Source organism: Brachyistius frenatus, unplaced genomic scaffold, assembly GCF_029030835.1.
Source record: "Brachyistius frenatus isolate BFR_SWC_R1_liver_20210118 unplaced genomic scaffold, ASM2903083v1 Contig_5, whole genome shotgun sequence".
Taxonomy (NCBI): Eukaryota; Metazoa; Chordata; class Actinopteri; family Embiotocidae; genus Brachyistius; species Brachyistius frenatus.
This window is the reverse complement of record NW_027210604.1, coordinates 5,293,534-5,317,507: the sequence shown is the minus strand read 5'-3', so window position 1 is coordinate 5,317,507 and position 23,974 is coordinate 5,293,534. Positions and strand designations below refer to the sequence as shown.

The 23,974-nt window shown below is 37.7% G+C and overlaps 3 protein-coding genes across 5 annotated transcripts in view; 1 reads left to right on the top strand and 2 right to left on the bottom strand.

Annotated features, from left to right (window-relative positions):
- Positions 1–14,772, top strand: part of LOC138632599 (glucocorticoid receptor-like) — a 61,174-nt gene extending 46,402 nt beyond the window's left edge. For 2 of the 3 annotated variants that reach the window (XM_069718313.1, XM_069718303.1), the window contains 6 exons: positions 2,065–2,181; positions 4,983–5,255; positions 7,765–7,909; positions 9,547–9,677; positions 12,801–12,958; positions 13,416–14,772. In XM_069718313.1, the coding sequence (XP_069574414.1) occupies positions 2,065–2,181; positions 4,983–5,255; positions 7,765–7,909; positions 9,547–9,677; positions 12,801–12,958; positions 13,416–13,568 (977 nt within the window). In that variant the 3' untranslated portion in view covers positions 13,569–14,772. Of the gene's footprint in view, positions 1–2,064; positions 2,182–4,982; positions 5,256–7,764; positions 7,910–9,546; positions 9,678–11,647; positions 12,627–12,800; positions 12,959–13,415 lie in introns of those variants that run through there. The other variant, XM_069718322.1, reaches the window with a different exon arrangement.
- kctd16b (potassium channel tetramerization domain containing 16b) overlaps positions 1–23,974 on the bottom strand; it is a 404,485-nt gene that overhangs the window by 177,351 nt on the left and 203,160 nt on the right. The window lies entirely within an intron of this gene.
- Positions 19,613–23,974, bottom strand: part of LOC138632616 (rho GTPase-activating protein 26-like) — a 76,307-nt gene continuing 71,945 nt past the window's right edge. Inside the window, exon 24 of the mRNA XM_069718333.1 lies at positions 19,613–21,630. Within this exon, the coding sequence (XP_069574434.1) occupies positions 21,542–21,630 (89 nt within the window). The 3' untranslated portion in view covers positions 19,613–21,541. The remainder of the gene's footprint in view (positions 21,631–23,974) is intronic.

The following is a 23,974-nucleotide window of genomic DNA, read 5'->3' as shown; positions in this document are numbered from 1 at the left end:
TAAATAGATGATCCGATTCATTTTATCTCTGAGATTGATCATTTCTGTCTGAACTTGAGATTCTGTTGTAGCTGATAAGATGTGATACTCCTCAGACACTGTTAAATGGCTTATGTGTGAAGAGCAAGTCCTGTGGCATAGGCTACTTCTACTGAACCCTAGGATATACAGCTGCAGCCCCTATGAGGTAGGAGTGGGAGTTTTTAAAGAGACACAAAGCCAAACCTGTACAAACGACATGGAAAATGAGATGTATTGTAGAATCCCTTCTCAGGCATCCTTACCTTTATTACATGCATGTTATGAATGTCTTTTGGTTCAACTGTCTCATCAAGAGGCAAATTTAAATTATTTTGAGACAGCCTGGTATAGTAACTAAGAAAGTGCAAGAGTGTGGCACAATGAACCACAGAGTTTACAGCCAGGCTTTCTGCATGCATTAACCATCTAACTTTTCAGGGCTCTATTTTAACAATCAAAGCTCACGGTCAAAGCCTCATGGCACAAGTGCATTTAGGGCAGTTCCAAATCCACTTTTGCTAGTTTAACAGCAGATCATCTGAACAGAAAGTAAGGCATATGGTTCAAAGGAGTTGTACTTAAGTGTCCTAATTCATTATAGATTTGTTCTAGGCATAGTGTGAAATAAACAAATCAGAGTGTGATCTTCTGTTCACTTTAAAAGCCAGATGCGCTTGCTTCTCTGTAGAAGAAACATATCTACTGAGTGCAGATTGATATACACAATAACTATTTCACACTGCAATCTTTTTATTTTTAATCTTTTGCATGTTTGTGCGCCGCTGCCTGTCCCTGTGTGTAACAAGCAGAGTGTCTGCATGTTCTGCACCCGTCTGCGTAATCGCACAATACCGTCTTAATCATCTGCCCTAAAATAACAGTTAAATACTGCCCCACTCACTTAAAACCAGGTTTTTGTTGGTCAATCACTTTTAGCTGTCTCAAGATAGCAATGCGCCAACAATTTCTTAAAATTACTTTAAGACCAACACACCCATGGGTGCACATATAGGTACAATTATTATTTTAACAACGTGGGTGCTGAACGAGAAAATAACAACCGCGTCAGTTTGAAATTTCCAAAAACACTTAGGTTGTGCTTGCCGCTGATTTGCGCCGGGTGTAAGATAGAGCCCTCAGTTGTTGTTTTTTTTCATCACAGCTGCAGATTTATTTAAATATAGAAGAGATAGAAGATATCATTGTTTTGATCTACCACACAGGTAATGTCACATTAACTTGAGCCTCTGTGACTGCCTCCGGTGCTGAATGCATTAACAAGGAAGAGAAAGTGGGGCATAGAACCGTGTTGCGTTTAAAAATATACACAAAGGTGCACCTGCAATCACATCTAGTAAAGACACACCCTGGAGTGCACATTAGTTCTGCAAGGTGAGGAGTGAGATTTGAAAAAAAATAAGATTTTCAAACAGTGTTAGGTTACATGTGGTTTACTGAATGCAAAATGTATAGGTAAGGATACACCAAAGAAATAAGTCTGGTGGTGTGATATCCCACAAATCCCACGAAAAAATAAATAGAGAATTGATTGACAACCTTATTCTATAATAACGTCCCAAACTATTAAAGTTATAGTAGAGTCTGGTTCTCTGTGAATCGTATTACTTGCAAACATTTATGCAAATTATGCAAATATAATTTCTGGCTTCTGGTCACAAATCTATTGCTGTTCCTTTTTTTCAATTTAAATTCATCTAATCACAATTTTATCTTGTTTTGTTTTTTTCATGTCACGATCACGTGTTGACCATTTTGGATCTTGTGCATGGGCCACAATAGGAATGTGGACTAGTGTGCAGTTGTTGTGCTCTCTGTGCACAGTCATGGATTGTGCAATGTCGTCCAAGTGCTAACTTGAGGAAGTGAAGCAATCAACACCGCCAAAGACTTGTTAGGCTTACTGTAGAATCAACAGGTGGTTAGTTTGGTCATACATACTGCTCAGGCTAATCCTTCTCAAACCTTCTTAGCTCGCTAATATCTCCCTTATCCCCTTTCTTCTTTTTCCTCTTCTCTTTATAGGCCAGCACAACTACCTGTGTGCCGGGAGGAACGACTGCATCATTGATAAGATCCGCCGGAAAAACTGTCCAGCCTGCCGCTTCAGGAAATGTCTTCAAGCCGGAATGAACTTGGAAGGTAAACAGTCTGACACATCTTTAAATCAGGCCGAGTCGCGTTCACCTACCGATTTTGAAGTCAGAGTGACACGGCATATCTGTGTTAAATATGTTGCTGTATACACAACCGGGATCTTTGATTGAGTTGATTGGGTCACTCAAAGGTGGGCATGGCTCTAGAGGACTGTTGGCCTTCACCAACACCATCCTCACTAATATTATCAGATCAGCAAGCAGAGGATGAAAAAAAAAAAAATAACTTGCACATTTATACTGTATGATCCCATTTGACCACATAAATTATGTGCAAACTAAACGGTTTGGACAGCTGCATAAAATCAGAACTTGGAAAAATGTGCTGTTTATTTTAGTATTCCTTTTATTGTAGTGAATATACCTGTGCTGTTTGATGAACGTCATTGGCACTGTAAAGCTGCCACACTCTTTTAATTTCAACATCCAGTAAATGTCTGGTTTCTGCCCAACAATCACCTACAATAAAGGGCAACTTGTACTTACATATCATAGCACATTTATTCACTTCATGCATATAATTGCATGTCCCTTGTTGTTCAAGATGCCTTGGAGGGGTTGAAACATTTTAGTCTTGTCAAAGTTGTGCCCTTGTGCACCAAACGTTTCTCGTTGACGGGATACAACTGGAGAAGACAGTAGATTCAAATTTATTTTAACATTGACATTGAGCATTATGTCAGACAGATAGTCTGCAATATTTGCCATCTTGACATGTGATCACATGTAGACTATGGGGCGTCTCGTCAAGCACGGTGCCGAGCAAAGTGCTACAGCCCAAAATTTGTCATTCTAAGAGTTAAATCCAAAAGGCTTCTGTGTGTCTCGGCTGGTTTTGGTTATGCATCTGTAAACAATTGTATGGTAGTGCCATTGTCTATGAATGTGCTGTATACGTATGCAGGACAGGCGGAACGAGAGCGTGTCTCCTCTTCACACACGGATGAACACATAATTTGCTGCTATGTCCTTGTCTGGAATTTTGGATTACTTCCTGATCTTTAACCTGGTTCTGCTTCAAAGCGTAAAGGTGTAGGTCACAGTGCAACAATTATGCTGCACTAAGGTTAAGGAAGGCAGACGAGAGGCACACGGTAAAGCACAGCAACTGCTTGAGTGTTTTGAAGTCGGTCTTTGTGTTGGTTCAGTTGATGCTTCCTCGGGGCATGAAATTGCTGAGTAGTTTGTACAAATCAGTGTTGAGCGAGATTACATGTGAAAAGTGCGGAGTGTTTGTCAGACAGAAGTAAAGGCAGTTTCACAAAAGGAGCGAGAGACAGAAAGACTGAGTGAGGGATTTGATGGACGTCCGTGCATCAGCAGACAGTCTCCCACCAGAAAGGCCCTTAGTTGCCATAGAAACGCCAGGAGAGGAAATTAAAAAAGGCAGAGTAGGAAAAACATGTTTTTTCATAGCAACCTCGCAACATCCAGCATGCTTTTAACATTTAGTTTAGTAGAAAATGTCAAAACGATGCCCAGATAATTAAAACAAAATGTTAAAAAATTCACTGTTAAAAAACAGTTCCCCTGAAATGGAGGTCTTTTTATGACTTCATGGCTCTTTAGTCAGCACAGACCAGCATGTTGATTTTTATTGTGACCTTTCACTGGACTGTTACGACTCGTGTGGGTCAAAGTGCACTGTTGCGCTTTTGATTTTTACGTCCATGTTAAAATATAAGGTGGGGTCAGACCAGGGAGGCAGCGGTTTAAACACAATGTGAAAAGTACTGCGGTTACGCTGAAGTGAGGTGGTCATGTTTTGATCAGGGAATAATTTCATAATTTCCTATAGTCATTATGTCATGTGTGATTTATTTATGGGTGAATTATAAAATGAAAACCCTGACATGCCAGATGGTTTGTTAGACAGAGTCATCAGCCCCGGGAATGGTTTGAAAAAGAGCAGATACTTTCAATAAATACTTGGCAGGGGATTGGAGGAGCCATCTGTCTGTCATCATCTATCACAGGCTAACTTCAACCAATCAGATCATTATTTTTTTTTTCTCTCTCTCGCTGTCGTAACATGAAAGCACAACCATAGCTGTCAGTAGGTCCTTATTGGGATTTATTAAGGACTTGAAACCGGACAAAATCAAATCTTGGTTTTGATTTTGAAAATTCTAATGCATTTCTGGCTTGAAAATCTAAAGAGCCGCAGTGCCACTCAAATGGAAAAATGGATATTTACATTTTATGTGATTTTACTTAAGTGAAGTAAAATCTAAAATTGTGTTCAAGTTCTGTGCAAAGGCAAGGTGTAGTTTGGTGTTGATTCTTGATTTTAAGGCCTTTGTGTTCACACAGAAGCTTCTGTTTCGTGTGGTGCATTATTGATGTTAAGAGCAGCACTGATTGGTCAAACAAGAAATGCTTCGATTCTGGTAGTTGAGGTTTCTCCGATGTCGTAATTTGCTGCTATTTTATAACATTGAGTAATTTGTGTGTTTGGGTTTTAGACTGTTGGTTAGATATTATTGATATTTTTTACTACTTTTTGACTAACTGAATGAATTATTTGCAAATTAAGAAAAGAAAGGTCAAATTATTGATACTGAAAATAATCATCTGACGCAGCTTTAGCGTTTTTAGGTTTCAGTTGGGTCTTGGTGCTCTTAAAAACCTCTAGGTAGTTTGCCGCCTCTCTTATTTGTCTGTCTGTTTCTCATTGTTCTGTAGCACATCTGTACAATTGTACTGTGGAGTAAATATCTATGTAGAAAAACATGTTGTGTTTGTTTCCTGTGCCTCTCCTGTTCATTCCTCTATCCCACCTCCCAGCGAGGAAAAACAAGAAGTTGATCAAGATGAAAGTGCACCGGCCTCCCGGGTCTTCAGAGCCCATTAGCAACCTGCCCGTTCCAGTCATACCCAGGTGTGTGCCCCAACTCGTGCCCACCATGCTGTCTGTGCTCAAGGCCATCGAACCGGAGATCATCTACTCGGGCTACGACAGCACGCTGCCGGACACTTCCTCACGCCTCATGACCACTCTCAACAGGCTGGGAGGACAGCAGGTCATCTCTGCAGTGAAGTGGGCCAAGTCACTGCCAGGTAACTAAACGCTCTTTACATGTTCCCTTTGGTTTGGTTTAGATGCATACTGCTGCTCAAGCAGAATGTGTCACTGGCAGTACTTCCGCATTGAAAATGGTTAGTGAAGTGGGAGAAGTCACTGGTGGAAAACAAAGACACAAAACTTTCAGCCGTTTGATGTTTTTAATATGTTCAGCAAGTCAAGGCAGTTGCATCAGTTTTAGATAAAATAAAAAGTACATTTCCAAGTTTGTGATGTTTCCAGCAAAGAAATCATTATTCTGATTGTCCTGCTGTTTCTCCTTGTGGTAAGAACAAGGGCCAAGATACTGTTAAACTACAACTATTACTTCCAGCTGATTGAGTGGAATTATATAGTCAATAATAAGCAAAGGAGGAGCCATTGTGTGATTGAGTTTTTTTTTAATTTTGCTGATTGAATTATAGTTAAGTGGGTAGCCAGTTATCTTAATTGGTGCAGTTTGTGGAGCTGCTCCATGTATCCAACTTCAGATTAGGTTTTTTTTCAAACGGTTCCTCTTGGCAGTCGTGACAGATTTTCAACAACGATGTAATAAAATGTGTGGCCTGTCATGGCTGAATCTCTAATAACAGATAGAAAAGTAGAGTAATTGTGGATTATGAAAGAACAATTCCCTTTAGAAACCCAGCCTCTCTGAGCTACTTTGGGTTGTCATGACCAGGGTTAATGCCTCTTTGAGTATGCAGACATATGAAGTCCCTGAAACCTGCTAAAAATGATTATCGCTGCAAATGTTTCAACGATGAGAGGAGATTTCACTTTGCCATCTCAAAGTAATTCAAATCATTGCATTTGTTTTCTTTGTGTCACAAGCTGGACAAATACTGTACAAGCAGTTTGTAATAGCACAGATTGAAGATTAAATCCTACGTGGGCATCCCTGCTACAAAATGAAAACATGGCATTGTTTAAAAGCTACTTTATTTACAATGACCTGTGTGTAAAAATTCACACAATGTGCACTTTAATAAAATGACATGCATGTTTTCCTGAAAACAAACATTGCCTGTTATTATTCATGTCATTTCAATAAACCGGTACGACAGAAGTAGGTGTAGAAATACATGCACATTGAATATTGGAACGTGTTTTGAGTTGCAAGTGGATCAGGACTCCGAAACAAGCTGCTTTAGGATTCAGTACATAAAGGGATATACTTACATTTTATTGTTGTCAGAATAACAATTTCTTGTTTTAAACATCAAGAGAAAACATAATTGCTGGTTTTGGTGGCAGCCAGTTTCCATTCCACAAAAATAAAAATGGAAACCAGATTTTGGAAATGTACCCCCTGTGATTGTTTCGAGTCATGAGAGAGAAGGCACATGACCTGATAATCACTCCAAGTATTTGCTTGTAGATTTGAGATATTTCTCAGAGAAAACCATCCAATGAAACCATAACACAGGCTTTTAAATTATTTATTTTTTAACTGTAATTTTTCTTTATGTGACAGTATGATGAGGGACAAATCTGGCTTCACATCTTGTTGTATGCATATTGTCCTCAGCTGGCAAGGTGATAATGAGGAAAAGCTCTTAGAGGAAGGGGGGTGTCTTACATAACCGAGCCATGGTTAAAAACAAATGTAATGTGAAAGGACTTTTCATGTGCGGTTCTGCTTTTATAGTTTTGACAGGGTGGAAATGACTGAGCTGCAATTTAAATTCAATTTGAACATCGACTTAACTAGATTCTGTTTTGTTTTTTTCCAAGTTGGCTTTGTAATAGTGTTTTAATGATTTATTGAGCAGCTCTTTGAGTCTCCGTATCTCCCCATAATCAATATTATGAAAACAATGTTCTGTGCTTGTTATTAATAATAATAATGATATTAATAAACTTTATTATAACGCCGTTTTCAAAACACACTTACAAAGTGCTTCACAGAGAGAACATCGCATAAAATACCAACATGAATGATAAGATTCATGAGGGATGAAAATGATAATTAAAATAAGAAATTGGGCAGCTCAAATAAAATCTGAATATGCTTTACAATAAAAGTTAAAAAAAAAAATTAGAAGAGACTTAAAAGACAACATTGACTCAGACAATTCAAATTTTTCTCAGACAGGATGTTAAAAGCCTCGGGGCCTGACGGTATGAGCTCTGCCCCCTTTAGTTATCAGCCTGGACTCTGGAAGAGACAAAAGACCCCTGCCCGATGAACTCAAATTGACATTTAAACTTCAACTCACCTGTTTTCTGCACAGAATAGATAAATAACACTGTGTCTGCAGCATATGTCATTACCCTGATACAGTAAATCCTAAATTTCACAGCGGCAAAAAACATTTTAATCTTGCTCAGTTTGGAAGATAGTTACTACTTTTTTGTTAATCAATCCTTAAAAAAAAGTTATACTTTTATATAATGATATATTTTATTCGTGCCGAGTTAATATGACTGCTTATGGATTTCTTGTTGTCTGTCTGGTTTTATGTTTTCTTTCTAACCTTACTATTTGTCTGACCTCCTCAGGCTTCCGCAACCTGCACCTTGATGACCAGATGACATTGCTGCAGTGCTCCTGGCTCTTCCTCATGTCTTTCAGTCTCGGTTGGAGGTCATACGAGCAGTGTAACGGTAGCATGCTGTGCTTCGCCCCCGACCTTGTCATCAACAAGTGCGTACCAGGGCCAGCTGTTGTATATTTGAGCAGTCCTCTCTTTTGCACTGCATCTTGTCAGCCTATTTTGTTTTACATTCGCTCATTTCAGGGTGACGGCCTCACTTCATCACGCAGCTTGCACACCAATCTATCTGTTCATGAATCAGCTTGGCTACAGTAGATGTCAGGTCATAAGACTGAGGTGTAAAGTAAGGAGAAAATAAGCAGCAAGGCAATATATAGAACAATATTATTATTGCAAATATATTGTTATTGGCACGATATTATGTCGGACGATAAGTAGGTAGTACAGAAATGCCAAACTAGGTTTGAGGTCATTCCGAATAATTGGCCTTTAGAGTTTGTCCATCACAGAGTTTATGTTTACATTGTAAATTCTTCCACAAATCTACGGGTCAACATCAAAATACAAAAATGTTATCAGTCCCTATTTTCATCTTATTTCTTCTTCTTTTTTTTTTTTTTTTTCTTTTTTTATATGGGCATCAACCATCCAGTATCAGCCAGGCTACAAAATTTATATTCAGAAATGTGGAGCCATCCCTTTAAAAATAACAAACATAATGTGATGAATTTGTCAGTTTACTGAAAAACAACCCTACAAATTATTGATCAGAATATTACAGAAACCAAACCAAAATCTGAGAATCTCAGGACACTTGTGTTGTGAAATAAAACATTTAATTCTGATACGAGTATTAGTGTTGATTTATTGAGATAAATATTTACTGTATTCGAGCACCTGAGGTTTTGTAATACACACACACAAAAAAGCACAGTCAGAAAGACTCTTTCCTCAGACAGAAGAGAGCGTATGAACTACATACTAAAGCATACAGTAAATAACCCTGTGTGTTACTTTGAATCCACAGAGAGGTGCTCCGGTATGATTGCTGCGTGTTAATTACAAAGCCTCACTTTGCACTGGCTGCCGAAATTGATTATGCCTCGATGAATCTGTGTGTACCACAGTGTTTTGTAGTCCCCAGAGGAAACACAATAGATGTGAATCTCCCAAAACGTGTCTGTCACTATAGATTAGTCTATTAGTCTTTGTTTCTCACTTTTAAAGCTCTGATTTTTAACACTTACGGATGTGTCTAACTACTTCGTAGGGATTCTGATGTGCCCATTATGAATCTAAATGCAGTGTTCTACAAATACCTCTCTCATTAGAAATACATGGCAAGAAAGGCCTGAGCTGTGAAGAGTTGCTTCTGATGGTCGTGTAAACTCAGAGGAGATTAAAAAAATAGATATGAAAGGTGAAGGAGTTGTTACCAGTAGCACTGCAGTTGGTCAGAATGAATAGACAGCTCTGAGCTACGTATCTGGAGAATATACTGATTTCAGAGGTAAAAAGTAACGTGGGCTGTGTGTTGGCGGAAGTGGGGTGTGAAAATCCATCACCATTGATTTCACAGTCCGTTTTTTCTTGCGGGGTTGTAGCACTTCCTGCTTGGGCTATTTATTGAAAATTGAATAACAGGATGAGTGGAGGAGCCTTAACTCTAATCTGTATGTCTGTCTTACCTTTGTTTCCTCCACTGCTGTCTCCATCTGGTCTACTCTTCTCCCTTCTCTTTCCCCTCATGTCTACTTTCTCTTCCTTCCTTTCTGTCCTCTCCCAGAGAGCGCATGAAGCTGCCCTTCATGACCGACCAGTGCGAGCAGATGCTGAAGATCTGCAATGAGTTTGTGAGACTGCAGGTGTCCTATGATGAGTACCTGTGCATGAAGGTGCTTTTACTGCTCAGTACAGGTAATAGAACACATCTCACTTTGAAAAATCCCAGTAATGTCTTTTTGTGGGATTAAAACCTGAATATCACTTTTACATTGTTGCACTCCTCAAGGCTTTTAATTTCCCTGCAATTTGTCACAGTAGGGTAGTGGATCCAATAGAATAGGGACAAACTGCATCATCAATGCAAATTGCTACTCATAGTTTAGCTCCCGCAGGCAGATAGGAAAGCTGTAAATGGATGAATGAATGAATATGTTGCTGAGTTACTTCTCTGAATTCATTAAGGCAACCTGGGCTTCTGTAAATTGGGTAAAACTTGAGTAGGCAGAGGCACGTGAAAAACAGTAGCTACAGATTTTGTAGTTTACCACTAAACGACAAAGCGAAAGCTTGTGTCCTCAACATGAATAATGAGATCATTTTAATCTTTTGTGCTCATGGCCACATAACTGAATTCACTAAACAGCATCACTTTGTTGTGACTGTTTTATCTTTCTGAGTAATGTAGTAAAACAAAACATGCAATTCCAAGTTGTGCCTCAATCGCGCAATCATTTTCCGCTGTCTCAAGTTATTAACGTGCCAACGGTGCCCCTGACCACACCGCATTTTAGGGCCAACACTCCTAGGGGCATTCAAAAGGGCGCAAGTACATTTGCTTATGAACAACTGGGCGCTGGAAGCGAAAAATGATAACCTTGTCGATTTGAAACGAGCAAAGACACTTGTGTTGTGCCTGGTGCCGCTTTGTGCCACATGTAAGATAGAGCCCTAAAACTCTCCAACACTTAATCTCTGGAGAGTGCTCATGTTCTTTTTTTTATCCCCATTAACAGGAGCAATACAGAGAGTTCAACTAAGAATCAGATTAGCATAATTATAGTTCTTATCTTACAGGGTAAAATACAGGTTGCTGTTTGTCTTTTTATTCAATCATTACAGTGGAAAATTGCTCAAATAAGAGTACTTCATGAAAAACCTTATTACAACAAAACCTTTTTCCCAATTTTGAACATTTCAGTTTCAATGGGTAAAAAATTGGATTCAGCGTAAATTTATTACAGTAATTTAAATTTGTTCTGAATGCATTTGATTTTGTACTACTTACTTTAAAATGTACAAATTATTGAAAGTCATTAGACTTCATTAGATGCACATGAGTGAATATTGAAGTCACCCATGGGAACACTTGATTTATTATCTATTAAGTAAAAAAAAAAAGAGTCTTCACTTTCTGCGGCATTAACGTTTATACCACAAAATGTAAATAACTGATGAAAGCAAAAGTAGGTCATAGTGACTTTTTCTAATATAACCTAAAGTCCTGTAAAATAAAAACCCATTTAGTTGGATTATACTAAACAGTCCAGAATAGAGAGCAGATTTTTATTCTTTTAAAAGCTGTTTCTCTGTCAAAACTGCAAATGGATAAAGTAGAATCCAGATAACGCTCACACTGCAGTATCTCCTATTTATCGGATTATGTAAATGTTAAAGTATTTCACCCCGATCATGTCCCTCTGTGGCCTTGCATAATCTCAGCCAGTGACTGTGGCTCTGTCTGGGCTCAGTGCCAGACACCAGACTGACAAGGACTCCATGAAGTGTTGACATGATCATTATTTCATGTGCATAATGATGTCTTTTAGACATTTTGGGGTTTTAGTTTCCCTTCAAATTGGTCATTGACTATATAAAAGTGAACGTAGCTTCCGGGTCAAAAAAAATTGGTAAATGCGGAAGTGCCTTAAGCTGCAATAACCACTGAGTTCCGCTAGAAGTTGGTTTCTAAAGAACTCCCATTCAACTAGTCTCATAAAATTCAAACAAAATAAATTTGTGTTATAGTTAGTTCAGTGGTGCTAGCTAAAGTTGCTCCTTCTTAGTAGTTTTCTGGCAGTCCAACTGAAAATAATCCCATCATTGATTTGAAAATAGGATTAAAAATGCTGTGTTTTTATGGGCCTTTGTTGTTCGATCGACAGGCCTGTGGTGCAGTCAGGTTATGACTATCGGCAGGACATAGCATTGACGGATTTCCAATCAGATCAAGTCAGATCCACCGCTTGCTCCCCCACAGCTCGTCCAAATATCGGCACTACCGGCTCCAAATCGCTCGGAAATAACAAGATAAGTTAGATTTTTATGACGAGTATTTCAAAAGATTTGTTGCTCCTCTTAGATTATCATTCAGGGTGCACAATAGATAGTGATGCCACTTTTAGATGATTTTCTACTGCCTAGAGCATTTTGGTTATGAGGTGGATGCATGTATCTGCGTGTGTTTATCCAGTGTCTCCTAAGGGTCCTTGTTGGGGTCCCACGTAGTACATTCTAATGAAGTTTTAATGCTCTGTGCCCTTCCTTTCAGCAGAGAACAGGATAAAGTACAGACAAAGAGAAATAGAAACAAAACTGATGGATTTTCAGTTTGAGACAGATGTTTGAATGTGCATAACCAGCTGTTCACTTCACAAGCTGTCCAGATGGCAGAGAAGATAGGTACATGTGTCCAAAACCCAATTACATGGGTATATTATAATGTAATCAGACCATTTCTTTCTTTCTTTAAAAATTCTATTGAAGATAACAAAAGATGAATAATAAAGATTACATGGGTATATTATAATGTAATCAGACCATTTATTTCTTTCTTTAAAAATTCTATTGAAGATAACAAAAGATGAATAATAAAGATTACTGTCACTCCCCTCCCAATAGTTATTACCCAATCAACAGCAGAGAGACGGCGGATTTAAAGACATGATCCGACTTCATATCCTCTTTTTGGTTCGAATATCTGTAGCATCAACTCTTATCAAAGCTGTACTCTTGGTCCAACGTGGATTTATATGAAGTTCTTGACATGAAAACTGTTTTGTGCTTCAGAACAACAATGTCCTGATAGGATTTAAACGTTTGATGTTTAGAAGGTTTTCCACTTCAAACGGACATTTTGAATGGTCTCGCTGTTATTTATTTTACCTATCTTGCCATTTCCAGCTAATTTGCACACTGATGTATCTCTAAAGCTCCCCGTGTTTGTGTTGGTTTGTGTGTGTGTGTGTGTGTGTGTGTGTGTGTGTGTGTGTGTGCGTGTGCGTGTGCGTGTGCGTGTGCGTGTGCGTGCGCGCGCAGTACCAAAAGACGGCCTGAAGAGCCAGGCAGTTTTTGACGAGATCAGGATGACATACATCAAGGAGCTGGGAAAAGCCATCGTCAAGAGAGAGGAGAACGCTAGTCAAAACTGGCAGCGCTTCTACCAGTTAACTAAGCTACTGGACTCCATGCAGGAGGTCAGAAAAACACACACTGTGAAACATATTGAATGCTTTGTTCTTGGTCTTCCTTGTCCTATATAGGATTTACTGTCGATTGGAAAGCAGATATGTCACAAGTGTATCATGGCTTCCTCTGATTTCCTTTTTCATACCAGCCAGCTTTTAATTTCACATCTTGTGCTGTAAAAGCATCAATAACTTGGATTTCAGCTGAGATCCCTGCATTATGCTGATTAGTGTAAAACCCTGAAGAATACACTTAGATTGCATTATGTTCCAGTCAAATCTGTTTCAAACACTCTCTGCTTCCTCCTCTCTGTAAAGCCTCTTTATTGCAGCAGTAAAGACCTACTGTATGTAAACCCGAGGCTACTTTAAAGATAATCCTGCAAATTGAAAAAAAAGCTTTACAGTATGTAATAGACTCTTACTAATCTCCTCGTGTCTCTTTTCCTTTGGGTGTCTCGTTCAGATGGTCGAAGGTCTTCTCCAGATCTGTTTCTACACCTTTGTGAATAAAACCCTCAGTGTGGAATTCCCAGAGATGCTGGCGGAGATCATCACCAACCAGATACCAAAATTCAAAGATGGGAGCGTCAAACCTTTGCTGTTTCATCAGAAGTGACTGTCTTAAACTGTGAATCAATGCCTTAAATCCTACCCTGCCTGTGTACCTCTCCGGGGCCCCGATCACTTGCTTATCCTGCCTCCTGCATCACTCTGATTCAATTCCTCGGTTTTTCTGCCACGCCCCTCCAGCCATTCAGCCTAATCTCGGAGCACAATACCTGTGGCCTCAAACCTCTTATTCCAGTCGTAGGTTTGCAAAACTACACTAGGACATCCTACTGCCGACCTGTAGCCCTGGCTCTTGGCTAGCCAAGAAGAATTTGGCCACTGAATGTCTGGCAGAATCATTTTGGGCAATCTATGTTTTTTTCAGCCCCCCTCTCCTCGTTCTCCACCCATGGCCCTGTCCTCAGATTCCTAATGCTTTCTTATGATGGCCGTCTGCCTCTTACACTCTCCTGCCTCCAGACTCGTACTGAGAAGCCAACACCTACAAACACCTTTTCCGCCAACAACACGACAGTCCAACTTTTCCAACTTGCCGGGATTAGCGGGTTCAAGCCTGATGTTCCTCAGCTCACGTGTCTACCTTGTTTCTGTTTGCCCCTCCAGCTTCACTGCTCAGAGAATGTAGTGAGCGTTCACTTTTTGGGGTTTCCAGAGGACTGTTAGCGATGAAGGCGATGTACAAAAACACAGAACAATTGGAAACATACCTTATTTTTCTTCTGGACCCAGGGACAGTGTGGACAAACTGTTTTCAGCTGTGAATCAGTTTTCTTTTTGGAAATAACTATAATCAGATTTATATACCTGACCAATGGAAGAAAAAACAAAAGAAGCTAGAGGAATATTCTCTGTTTATTTTATGCCGACACGTGTTTCTGACCACACAAGCAGAAGTCACACTTGCACACATAAAAGTAAAAGCAGACACACATTCGCTCAGCCAAATGTTTACACAGGATGTATCTGAGGGAAAACCAGTGCCTTTTAGTTGTTAAGCTCTTCATAGCCATCCTCTCTAAACCATTGTTGTTTTGCATAAGAATCTCATATTGACATCCTTCTACATACTTTGTCTGTTTTAGTTTTTCCACGCTGGCAATTTCTGTTTTCTTTCCCAGCTACCATTTTGGTGCTTTTAATGTGGGAAGCTCTCTCTCGCTCTCTCTGTGTTCTTAACTCCAGATGTGCATGTAAGGAAGACAGCCAATGCTACAGATTAAAAAAGTGTTTGATAATAATATAAAAAAAAATTTTTTTTTAAATCACCAAAAGTACCAAAACACATTTAATGTGTTACTCTCTTTTACCCAAGTCATTTATATTTGATAAATATCCTTCACTTCACAGTCAGTATTAAATTGTGTTCAAAGTTACACTGCCCTGATTGTATCAACAAATATAGTGGATACAATAGTTTGTCTTTAATAAGCTTATGGAAGCTGCAACGAGCTTTGTGCTAAATGGACACCACTGGAATTTGAAAACATATCTAATGTTTTGTAATATTTGAGGGGAAATTGATTTAAATGTTAGCATGTAGAGTTTAGGAATCATCAGCGATGGATGATTTACAAATCTTTCCAAATTATTCAGATTTAATTGCGCAATTGTTTTTTTTTTTTTTTTTTTTTTTAGCTGAACTGCATTTTAAAAACATGTCCAGGGTGTCTGTGTGTTCAAAAATAGCCATAATGATTTAAGTAAACCTGACTTGAAGTCAAAACCCGTCCTTTCATTGCCAGCTGCTTTTTTACTGAAGTTGTAGTTCAGTAAATGGTTTTAAACACCTTCTTTTTTTAAATTTGTTTTTGTGTGTTTGAATCTAACAGGAGTACAAGGAACAGGTCTTTTAGAAATGGTACCCTGACCACAGTAAGAACAAGGCAATTCTTAACAAAAGAATTTGAAGGTTTAACTAACTAAATCAGAATTTTCTGGACATAAATAGCCTCACCATGTAGTACTCCTGATAGGAAAACCAAAGGCATAATATCATTTGTAAAAACAATTTTTAACTATTGTTTCACTTAAAATATAATTGTAGATTAAATATATACCCTTTAATTCACCTCATCTCAATGTACTTGCACAGATAGGAACTCGGGTTATTGTTGAGCTCACCGTGGCAGAAAAGGTAAATATATATCATACATACGGTATATTTGTTTTGTGTAATAGATGTGAAAATAGACAGACTTGATGGAACTTCTGTTTTCAGCACATGATTTCACCTCTGAAGCTGAAATATTGTAAGAAAAAGCTGCAGTTCGGTCCAAATGATTTGTGAATCAAAGCTCAGGCTATGAGTGATTATATCACTTGGATGTGTTCCACTAGTGCCAAATGTAATCGCAAGTTTTTACATGTTTTTTTTTTTTTTCTTCCTGGGGATGTGAAAGAGTACTTATCCAGTTGTGATTTGACATTATGTGGTTGTTGTAACTTTGCTTCAGGGTGCTCATTTATGAGAAGTATCGTCAGTGTCACATCTACACCAGCTTAAAAGACCTGATTGTTATCATCCGAGTCAGTGTACGATAGAGTTTCTTTTTCAGAGCTCCACAAAATATTGTATTTTTGAAATAGCAAAGTAAGGTGTAATTTCTGCTGATGTCAAACAGGTGTTGGTCAGCATTTGGTACATTTGTAATGAGAAAACATGTTCACACCATCTTATGTCATGGCCAAAGCAAAAATAAAATCAATAGTGCAGTTGTACAATGGCTTTTGATGGAAGTGTAAACACAGTGCCCCCCCCCCCACACACACACACACACACACATACCACCACCTCCTCCCATAGCAGGCACAGTTCTACTCTCCTCGTGTTTCTTGTGGTCTGCCTGGCCACTCTGCCTAAAATGTTGACTCGATTTTCAGCTGTTTAATCTGGATAGTAGTCGTCCCTCTGCAGCACATTACTGTGAATGCCAGTTAACAAACCAGGTAGCAGGTTGCCATAGAAACCAGTCATTTGTATGTTACTTACAGCTAACAGCACAGCAGGCTCTGGATGCATACAAGCTATTCTTTTTCCTTTTTTTTTCCTTCTTTAATCAGCCACTTTGCTAAATGGTGGTCATTCAGCAGGGTTGTTTCAGATACAATGCTGGCTTTCAGCTCCACCCGCCAACTCTGTCTTGTGGCCTTGTGATGTAAAGAACACGGGCTTGATGCTGCTCACACAACTGTGTTGCTCATTCTGGGGAAGATTTGACTTCATGGTCTTATTTGTTTGGCTAACTTGCATACAGTATTAAAGTTGATCCCTGGTGGTGGTGCTTCAGAAAACCAGCTTTAACGTGTAGATGTAACCATATCCCCCCCGCTCATTTCTAAATGGCTATAGGTGTGTATATAGCAATGCTGACATATCCAGTGCAATGTAAACAGTGTGTATTATTACAGAATATTTTTACATTGACATAACCTCTATACTCCTATACATTTTTCTCTTTTACCGTTCAACTACATGTTCGATTAAAGGCCTTGCGAAAGGGAGACAGAGAGCCATAGAAATAAGATTTCAAATCAGGAAATAGATAAACCCTTAACAGATATCAATGCTTTTGGATTGATCTATTGTAAAAATGACAATATTTTCTGTGATTTTGAATACATCAGCTTGATCCTCTTTGATATGACTAATTTTACTCAATCATTTTTGTACATTGGACGAGTCAAGAAAGTAAATATTTTTCTGTTTGTTGGTTTGTGTTTGATAAAGGTAGATGTGTTGAATACATTAGGAAGTGTTTAACCTTTTTTTGTCTTGTGAAGTAAATGTAAATTCTACGAGTCAACGGAAAAGTCTACATGAATGCTCACTGTGTTTTTAAGGATATACGGAAATGAGGGGAAGGGAGAGATGGAAGGTGAGAAGGACTGGAGGTGATTTTTGCATTATATAAGAGTGACCAAAGCAGAAGAGGGAGAGAAAAGAAAAAAAAAAAAGAAGTATTCAAGCAGTTACAGTTTAAGTAGCACTTACTATCCAACTTCTAGTACTTCTTGTTTTATTTTAAAGATGTCTTTTGTAAAGTTCTAGGCTTTGGATCCCATGTATATTGCTGTGAGGGTTTACTGGTCACTTTAAAATAGAAAACAAAACAAAAAAAAGTTGAATCTCCGCGTGAAAGCAAATTTACCAGAGCCTGACGGAATTGCACTACCCTCATATTGGTTGATATAGTCTATTTTGTATAAAATACATGCAAATATTATCTTTAAAGATTAAGGGCAGATCATGTTTCACTGGTATATATGGCTATGGCTTTCACTGAAGTCTGTTTTGTTCGTATTTCAGTTATGTAAATGTAATCCGATGTAAAAAAATTAAAATAAAAAAAATATATATGTTTGTTTAAAAAAAAACAATAGTTTGTATTACTTCTGTATTACACCGCTTCTGTAGTCAGTGTCGATATTTCCACCTATTTGATTAAATGTTGAATTAAGTTATCTGTGTTGTTCTTTGACATTGGATTTGGCAATGGTGTTGGATGATGTTTTTGTCATCACTGATTGAAAGTGGAAAATCAGAAGAACTGATTTCTCTTCAGTTCGAACATCTTACACAATAAAGTTTCCTCTTTTTCAACACTCAGCTACAGTGGTTTTATTTTTTTCTCTCAGATCTGAGTTCTAGAAATTGGTCTGTAAATATTAGCAATTATAATTCTGGTAATAACGTACTAAAGAGAAAAATGTGTCTACACCACTCTCGTCTCTATGTTACATAAGATTATTATTATTATTATTATTATATGGGAAAAGATGTGAGGTCACAGTGACCGGAGCCTTTGACTTTTGACCACCAAAATCTAGAATCACTTCATTGTCGAGGCCAAGTGAACATTTGGGCCAAATTTGAAGAGATTTCCTGTAGGCTATCCCCAGATAATGTGCATACAAGCATGGGTCAATGTGAGGTGATAGCAACCAAGATCTTTGACCCCAAAAATCGTATCAATTTATCTTTGAGTCCGTGTAAATATTTGTCTCACATTTGAAGAGATTCCCTTAAGGCTTTCCTGATATATCATATTCACAGTGGAAAACGGATGTAAACTCACAGTGACCTTGACCTTCGGCCACCAAAATCGTATCAGTACATCCTTGAGTCCAAGAGAATGTTTGTGCCACGTTTGAAGAAGGTCCCTTAAGGCATTCCTGAGATATCGCGTTCACAAAATGTCAGATATAAAGGAAATTCCTGCTGACCGTGACCCCTGAACCTTAAACACCAAAATCGAATCACTTCATTGTTGAGGTTAAGTGCACATTGGGGCCAAATTTGAAGACATCCTCTCGAGGCGTAGGGAAGATATTGTGCTCAAAAGCATATGGCATATATTATGTCGTCCAAAATGTCATAAAAATATATTAGTATATTATGTCGTCCAAAATGTCATAGGAATGTCATACTATAATATGCCGTCCAAAATGTTATAAAAATGTCATGATGTATTTTTTTAAATTTTGGATGACATACTATACTATGACATTTTATGTATGATGTTTTTATGAAATTTTTGACAACATACTTTACTGTGGCGTTTTTATAAAAATTACGTTCGAAATTCGAAAAAAAAATTCATAATATAGTATGTCGTCCCAAATCTCGTAAAAATGTCATACTCTAGTATATCGTCCAAAATGTAATAAAAATGTCATAGTATATTATGTCCAAAATGTCACAAAAACCTCATACTAGAGCATGTCGTCCCAAACGTCCAAAAAATGTCATACTATAGTATGTAGTCCAAAATGTTATACCAAATGTTGACCAAAATTTCATAAAAATGTAAGGGGTCTGAAGTCCTCAAAAAATTTCATTATATAGTAGGAAGAGAAATTTATATCAGCTGGAAATCAGGTAGTTTCAATCAACAAATGTATGTAAATAAACAAAAAATGCAATGAATATGTATGTGATATGTAATGTGATGAACAAAGTGTTGGCTCATGTAAAAAATGGATAATGCAGCATAGCTTATATGTTAAAAAAAAAAAAAAACATAGTTAAGCACACTCAAGACAGTAACATTATCAATATTGAGCCCAATACATAATTGTAAAGAAAAAAAGTTTCAGCTGTTCAACATTTATCTTTAATTCTGCACAATCTTTCACCAAAACATTTGAACGAATATTTAAGGCTGGAGATAGACTTAAATGATACAAAAATCTGGGCAACAAAGACAGAATTAAGGAATTAAGTTAGTATGCTAAAAATACAAAATATAAAATTTCATATTTAAAAAAAATTATACCTCATCAATTGCTGTGTATTTATTTACAATGTCAATAAAACACCTCAAAAGAATCCAGTTCAGGATTTTGCCTTTAAGAAAGTCTCATAAATAAGAATTTTAGATATGAACAAAGTAGTCTCATTTCACATTTGTTTTTTGTTTTTTTACTCTGCCATTTGATTTTTTTTTTGTTGTTGAAATTCTAAAATGTTCTGCCAATATTCTGCAATAAAAGTTCAACACAAAAAAAACTTTTTTTCAGAAAAGATAATACAAAAGTTCACCAAGAGGTTGATGGACAAAATTTCAGAAGTTGAGGACATTAATTGGAGCCCTAAAGCAGACCAGCATTCATATACTGACACCTAAGAACAATTCTGGAAAAATGTATGATTTCTTGTTTTTTCCCAAAATATTGAAGTTACCCTGAAAAAACCTAACTGCCTTGGCTGTAAACTCTGTATATGAATGTAAATGCCCATCCTCTTCAGGTAATTTCGTAGCATCATCTTTGTAATTCTACATAATAAAAAAATAATAAGACTGTTGAGTTAGGTGGTGCCATACAACATTTTGAAAGAAATTCAATTGTTTGCTCACCCCGTGCTGTTAAGATTAAACCTTGGTGAATGGTGAAAGAACAAAACCAGGAGGAAAACACCCATGTGCTCTGAGTTCAAAAATACAACATCCTGGTTGATTGCAATTCCCAGAATGAACTGAAACGGACCAAACATGACTGCACTCCATACAGAGTGAGGCCTCACAGCTGGGCTTGTTTTAACGCGCAGGAGTCAGTTGTCCCTCCTCCACTGCGTTGTAAACCATTGATCTGCTCGTGGAGCTTGTTTGAAATTTTTCACATATTTTGTGAGGGTTCTGCTGGGAGAAGCATTATAAATAAGGAAAAACCCAACACCGACCTTTTGGTGAACTGTTTTCAAGGCAACTTCATCCTGTGCTGATCTGCCTTGGGGCTCCTGCAGCTCATCTGGAGCTCTGAAACATTAGTCAGGTTGAGTCTTGTCCTGGGGAATTACCGGACTGCCACAACAAGTGATCACAAACACATTTTACAGCCGCACAGCCAAACCCAATCATTTCAATCAGATTTAAACACTTCAGTTTCCCAATGAGATTATCAATCAATCAAACAATAAGGGGGGTGAACTAGGGAGGTCACTTGCTTTTATTTATGCCCCCATCATCTTTGCAGGAAGATCTCTCTATTTCTATCTAATAAAAAGCAGTGGCAGCGCAGGTAAAAAGAAAAAAGAAAAAAGCACGGGGCTAAACAAAATCACAAGCCTCACAGCTAAAAAAAAAAAATTGACTCAATTGTATGAGTGATTTTCTTTTACCTCCTTCCACTGTCCACTCTCTCTCTCTCTCCCTCTCTCTCGCGCACGCACACACTAGCTTCTTTACCATATCATCTTTACCAGGACTTTGGAAGCCATACACACTAATTGAATAACAGCCAGTCTCATCTTTTTTTCTGTTTTCCCAGTGCAATTCAGGGGTCTCTCCCTATGCTTTCTTCGTGCGTCATATCCATTCGATAAGATTCTGCTCGGTCCACTTTCAGTCCACAATCTTATTCAAGACAAGAGCCACCTCACGAACAATAATCCAGTTGAGTATAATATAAGGTCTAATGGAGTCTGTCAAGTTTAGTGCGGTCAAATCTAGTTATATCCGGTCAAGTTTGGTGTACTCCAGTCCAGAATTATCCAGTTCAGGTCTCTCTTTAGACCCTGGACTATAAAAACTCCACATAGTTTTCTGGTATCAGTCCTGTTCGGCCATCCAGAGTCCCTTCCAACCAGCCAGGCTCCCTGGAAGCATGAACTAGAGAAAAAGAATGGGAGATTGATTTTGTTGAAATATTTCAGATGGTGGGGGGAAAAAAATTTATAAATATTGTGCATCTAAACATTTGGACAGATCAAATGTACAGACTAAGACAGAGAAAGAGTGGAGAAGGGGGATTAAAAGAAAAATGCAAATATATGAAGAGGCCAGTTACAAATGCCACACATTCTTTATAGAGTGTTTTATATCTTCATATTTTGAGCAGACATCTCTTACATCGCAGATCAATAGCTGTTAAAGGGAGCGTGAAATATGAGGCTTTTTGAGAGATGTCAAACTCCTGAGTTGTTTCGTGTAGTTAGAACTATCTTCATCAACTGTGGATAAAGGTGTTGTCAGGCCACGGATAAAGTAAGCTACAGTAAATCAGATGCTTACATTTAATGCTGTTTGTTTAGATTTTTCACATCTTTGTGTTATCTTAGATATTCTTTCAAATCAGCCTTAATTGGCCATTTGGGAAAATAGTAAACTGTAAACAAAACACTGGTATATTATTCAGTCTGTTTATATGGCAAACAAGTTGGGAAGATAATGAATTTGTTAACAGCATGGAGGGGAACCGCAGAGTTTGATAATCATTATCTGTGGGTTTGTCCCTGTGTGCCACCTTTTTAATCTTACACAGTTATTTGAATGAGTATTAATATAAAAAAAAAAAAAAAATAATGGTAGACTAATATTATGTTAATTTAAAATTAGAAAAGACACATTTGTAATCATAAAAACTGATAGCAAGTTGGTTGCAGAGAATTGTTTTTTTTATTGTTTTATGCACCTAGTATTAAGTGAAACAAATGACGCTGCTTATGTCTAAAAAAAATAAAAAAATGCAGTTATTTCTGATTGTTGTACACTACTAAGTAATAAGCGAGTTGCAGCCGAAGTTGAGTTTATAAAGAAAATGTTAAAAAAAAAAGGCTGATTTAGATTTGAAGTAATACATTTTCCAATAGCTCTCTCCTAAACTGGATGAAGCTGAAGAGCTTTGCATGTACAGTATGAACTGCAATAGCAGTCAACTTTGAAGAAGCCTTTTAAATCAAATACATTTGGGGTTAGTGTAGTGTGGAATATAGTGTAATGTTCTGGTTAAAGATCCATTAAACAACAAGAAATAACATTGTTGCAGTAAATTGTGCGTTTTCTGCATTTGTCCTCACCAGGAATCTAATTTACAAATGCTGTAGATCACACAACTACACAACAAATTTGAACTCAACATGAGAAAGTACACACTGTATTCGTATGACTGCTTAAAAAAAACCATAAGCATTAAGAGGTTGTAGTATGAGCTCCTTGGGGACAGCTGGAGTGCTATGTCCTTGGCTAACCATGAGCAGACTTCATTCTTGAGATACCCCCTTGGTCACAGTTTGATCCAAATGTCTCAGATGACACTGCTCTGCATTACATAACTCTCAATAGACTTGATACAGCTAACTCTATTTAGAGTCTGGGGACCATGTGTCAACTAGTATTACTAATACTAAGTGTGTATGTTTGTGGTGTTGCAGGGAAAACAAATTGCTTGGTACATTGTCTTACAACATACCATAATACTTATTCAGGTCAACTGTTATTCTGCGTGATAACGAGTGAAGCAGCACACGTATTGCTTATGCAGTCATATTTTTCTTAAATGTTTAAAATCTGGTCTTCATTAGAAGAGTTGAGCCAAAGAAAACTGTGGGGAGATTCTTATTGTGATGTAAGCGGTAAGGAACGTTAAAAAAAAAAAAAAAGACCGAAAAGTTTTTTTAAAAAGAATCACATTTTCAATAACTTCCTTTTACAATCCTTTGTATGCTTATGTAGGGTTGCTTTAATGTATACGTTTTTTTTTTTTCTAGAACAGAGCAGTAGACTTCTCCAATTTGAAAGATATTAAGAACTTGGCTGCATCAGTTAGTCTCTATGTACGTCCAAGCATATTTTAATGCACTTGATAAACCACAAATGAGATACTATATTTCATCTTATGGATTTAGTCTCCTTATAATTAGCAGCAATGTATTAATTAAAAAGTTTTTTTCATATTACTTAAGTGCACATTCCTCTTTGCTCCAACAGGGTTACCTCAAATTACAAGAGGAAAAACTTTGGGAGCAAATGACAACGAAAAATGGTGTTAAAAGTCTTTTAGATATAATTTTGGTCAACTGACTATAACATAAACTAAATGTATTTTAAACCCCAACGATAAAATCCGGCACCATGGCTAAATGATGTCCAGCAAATCCCCAAGGCTGACTTTTTGTTTAGACAGCAAATTGTTTCTATACACCAACCCACATGCTTTCCTTTTCCCTTTCTGCTG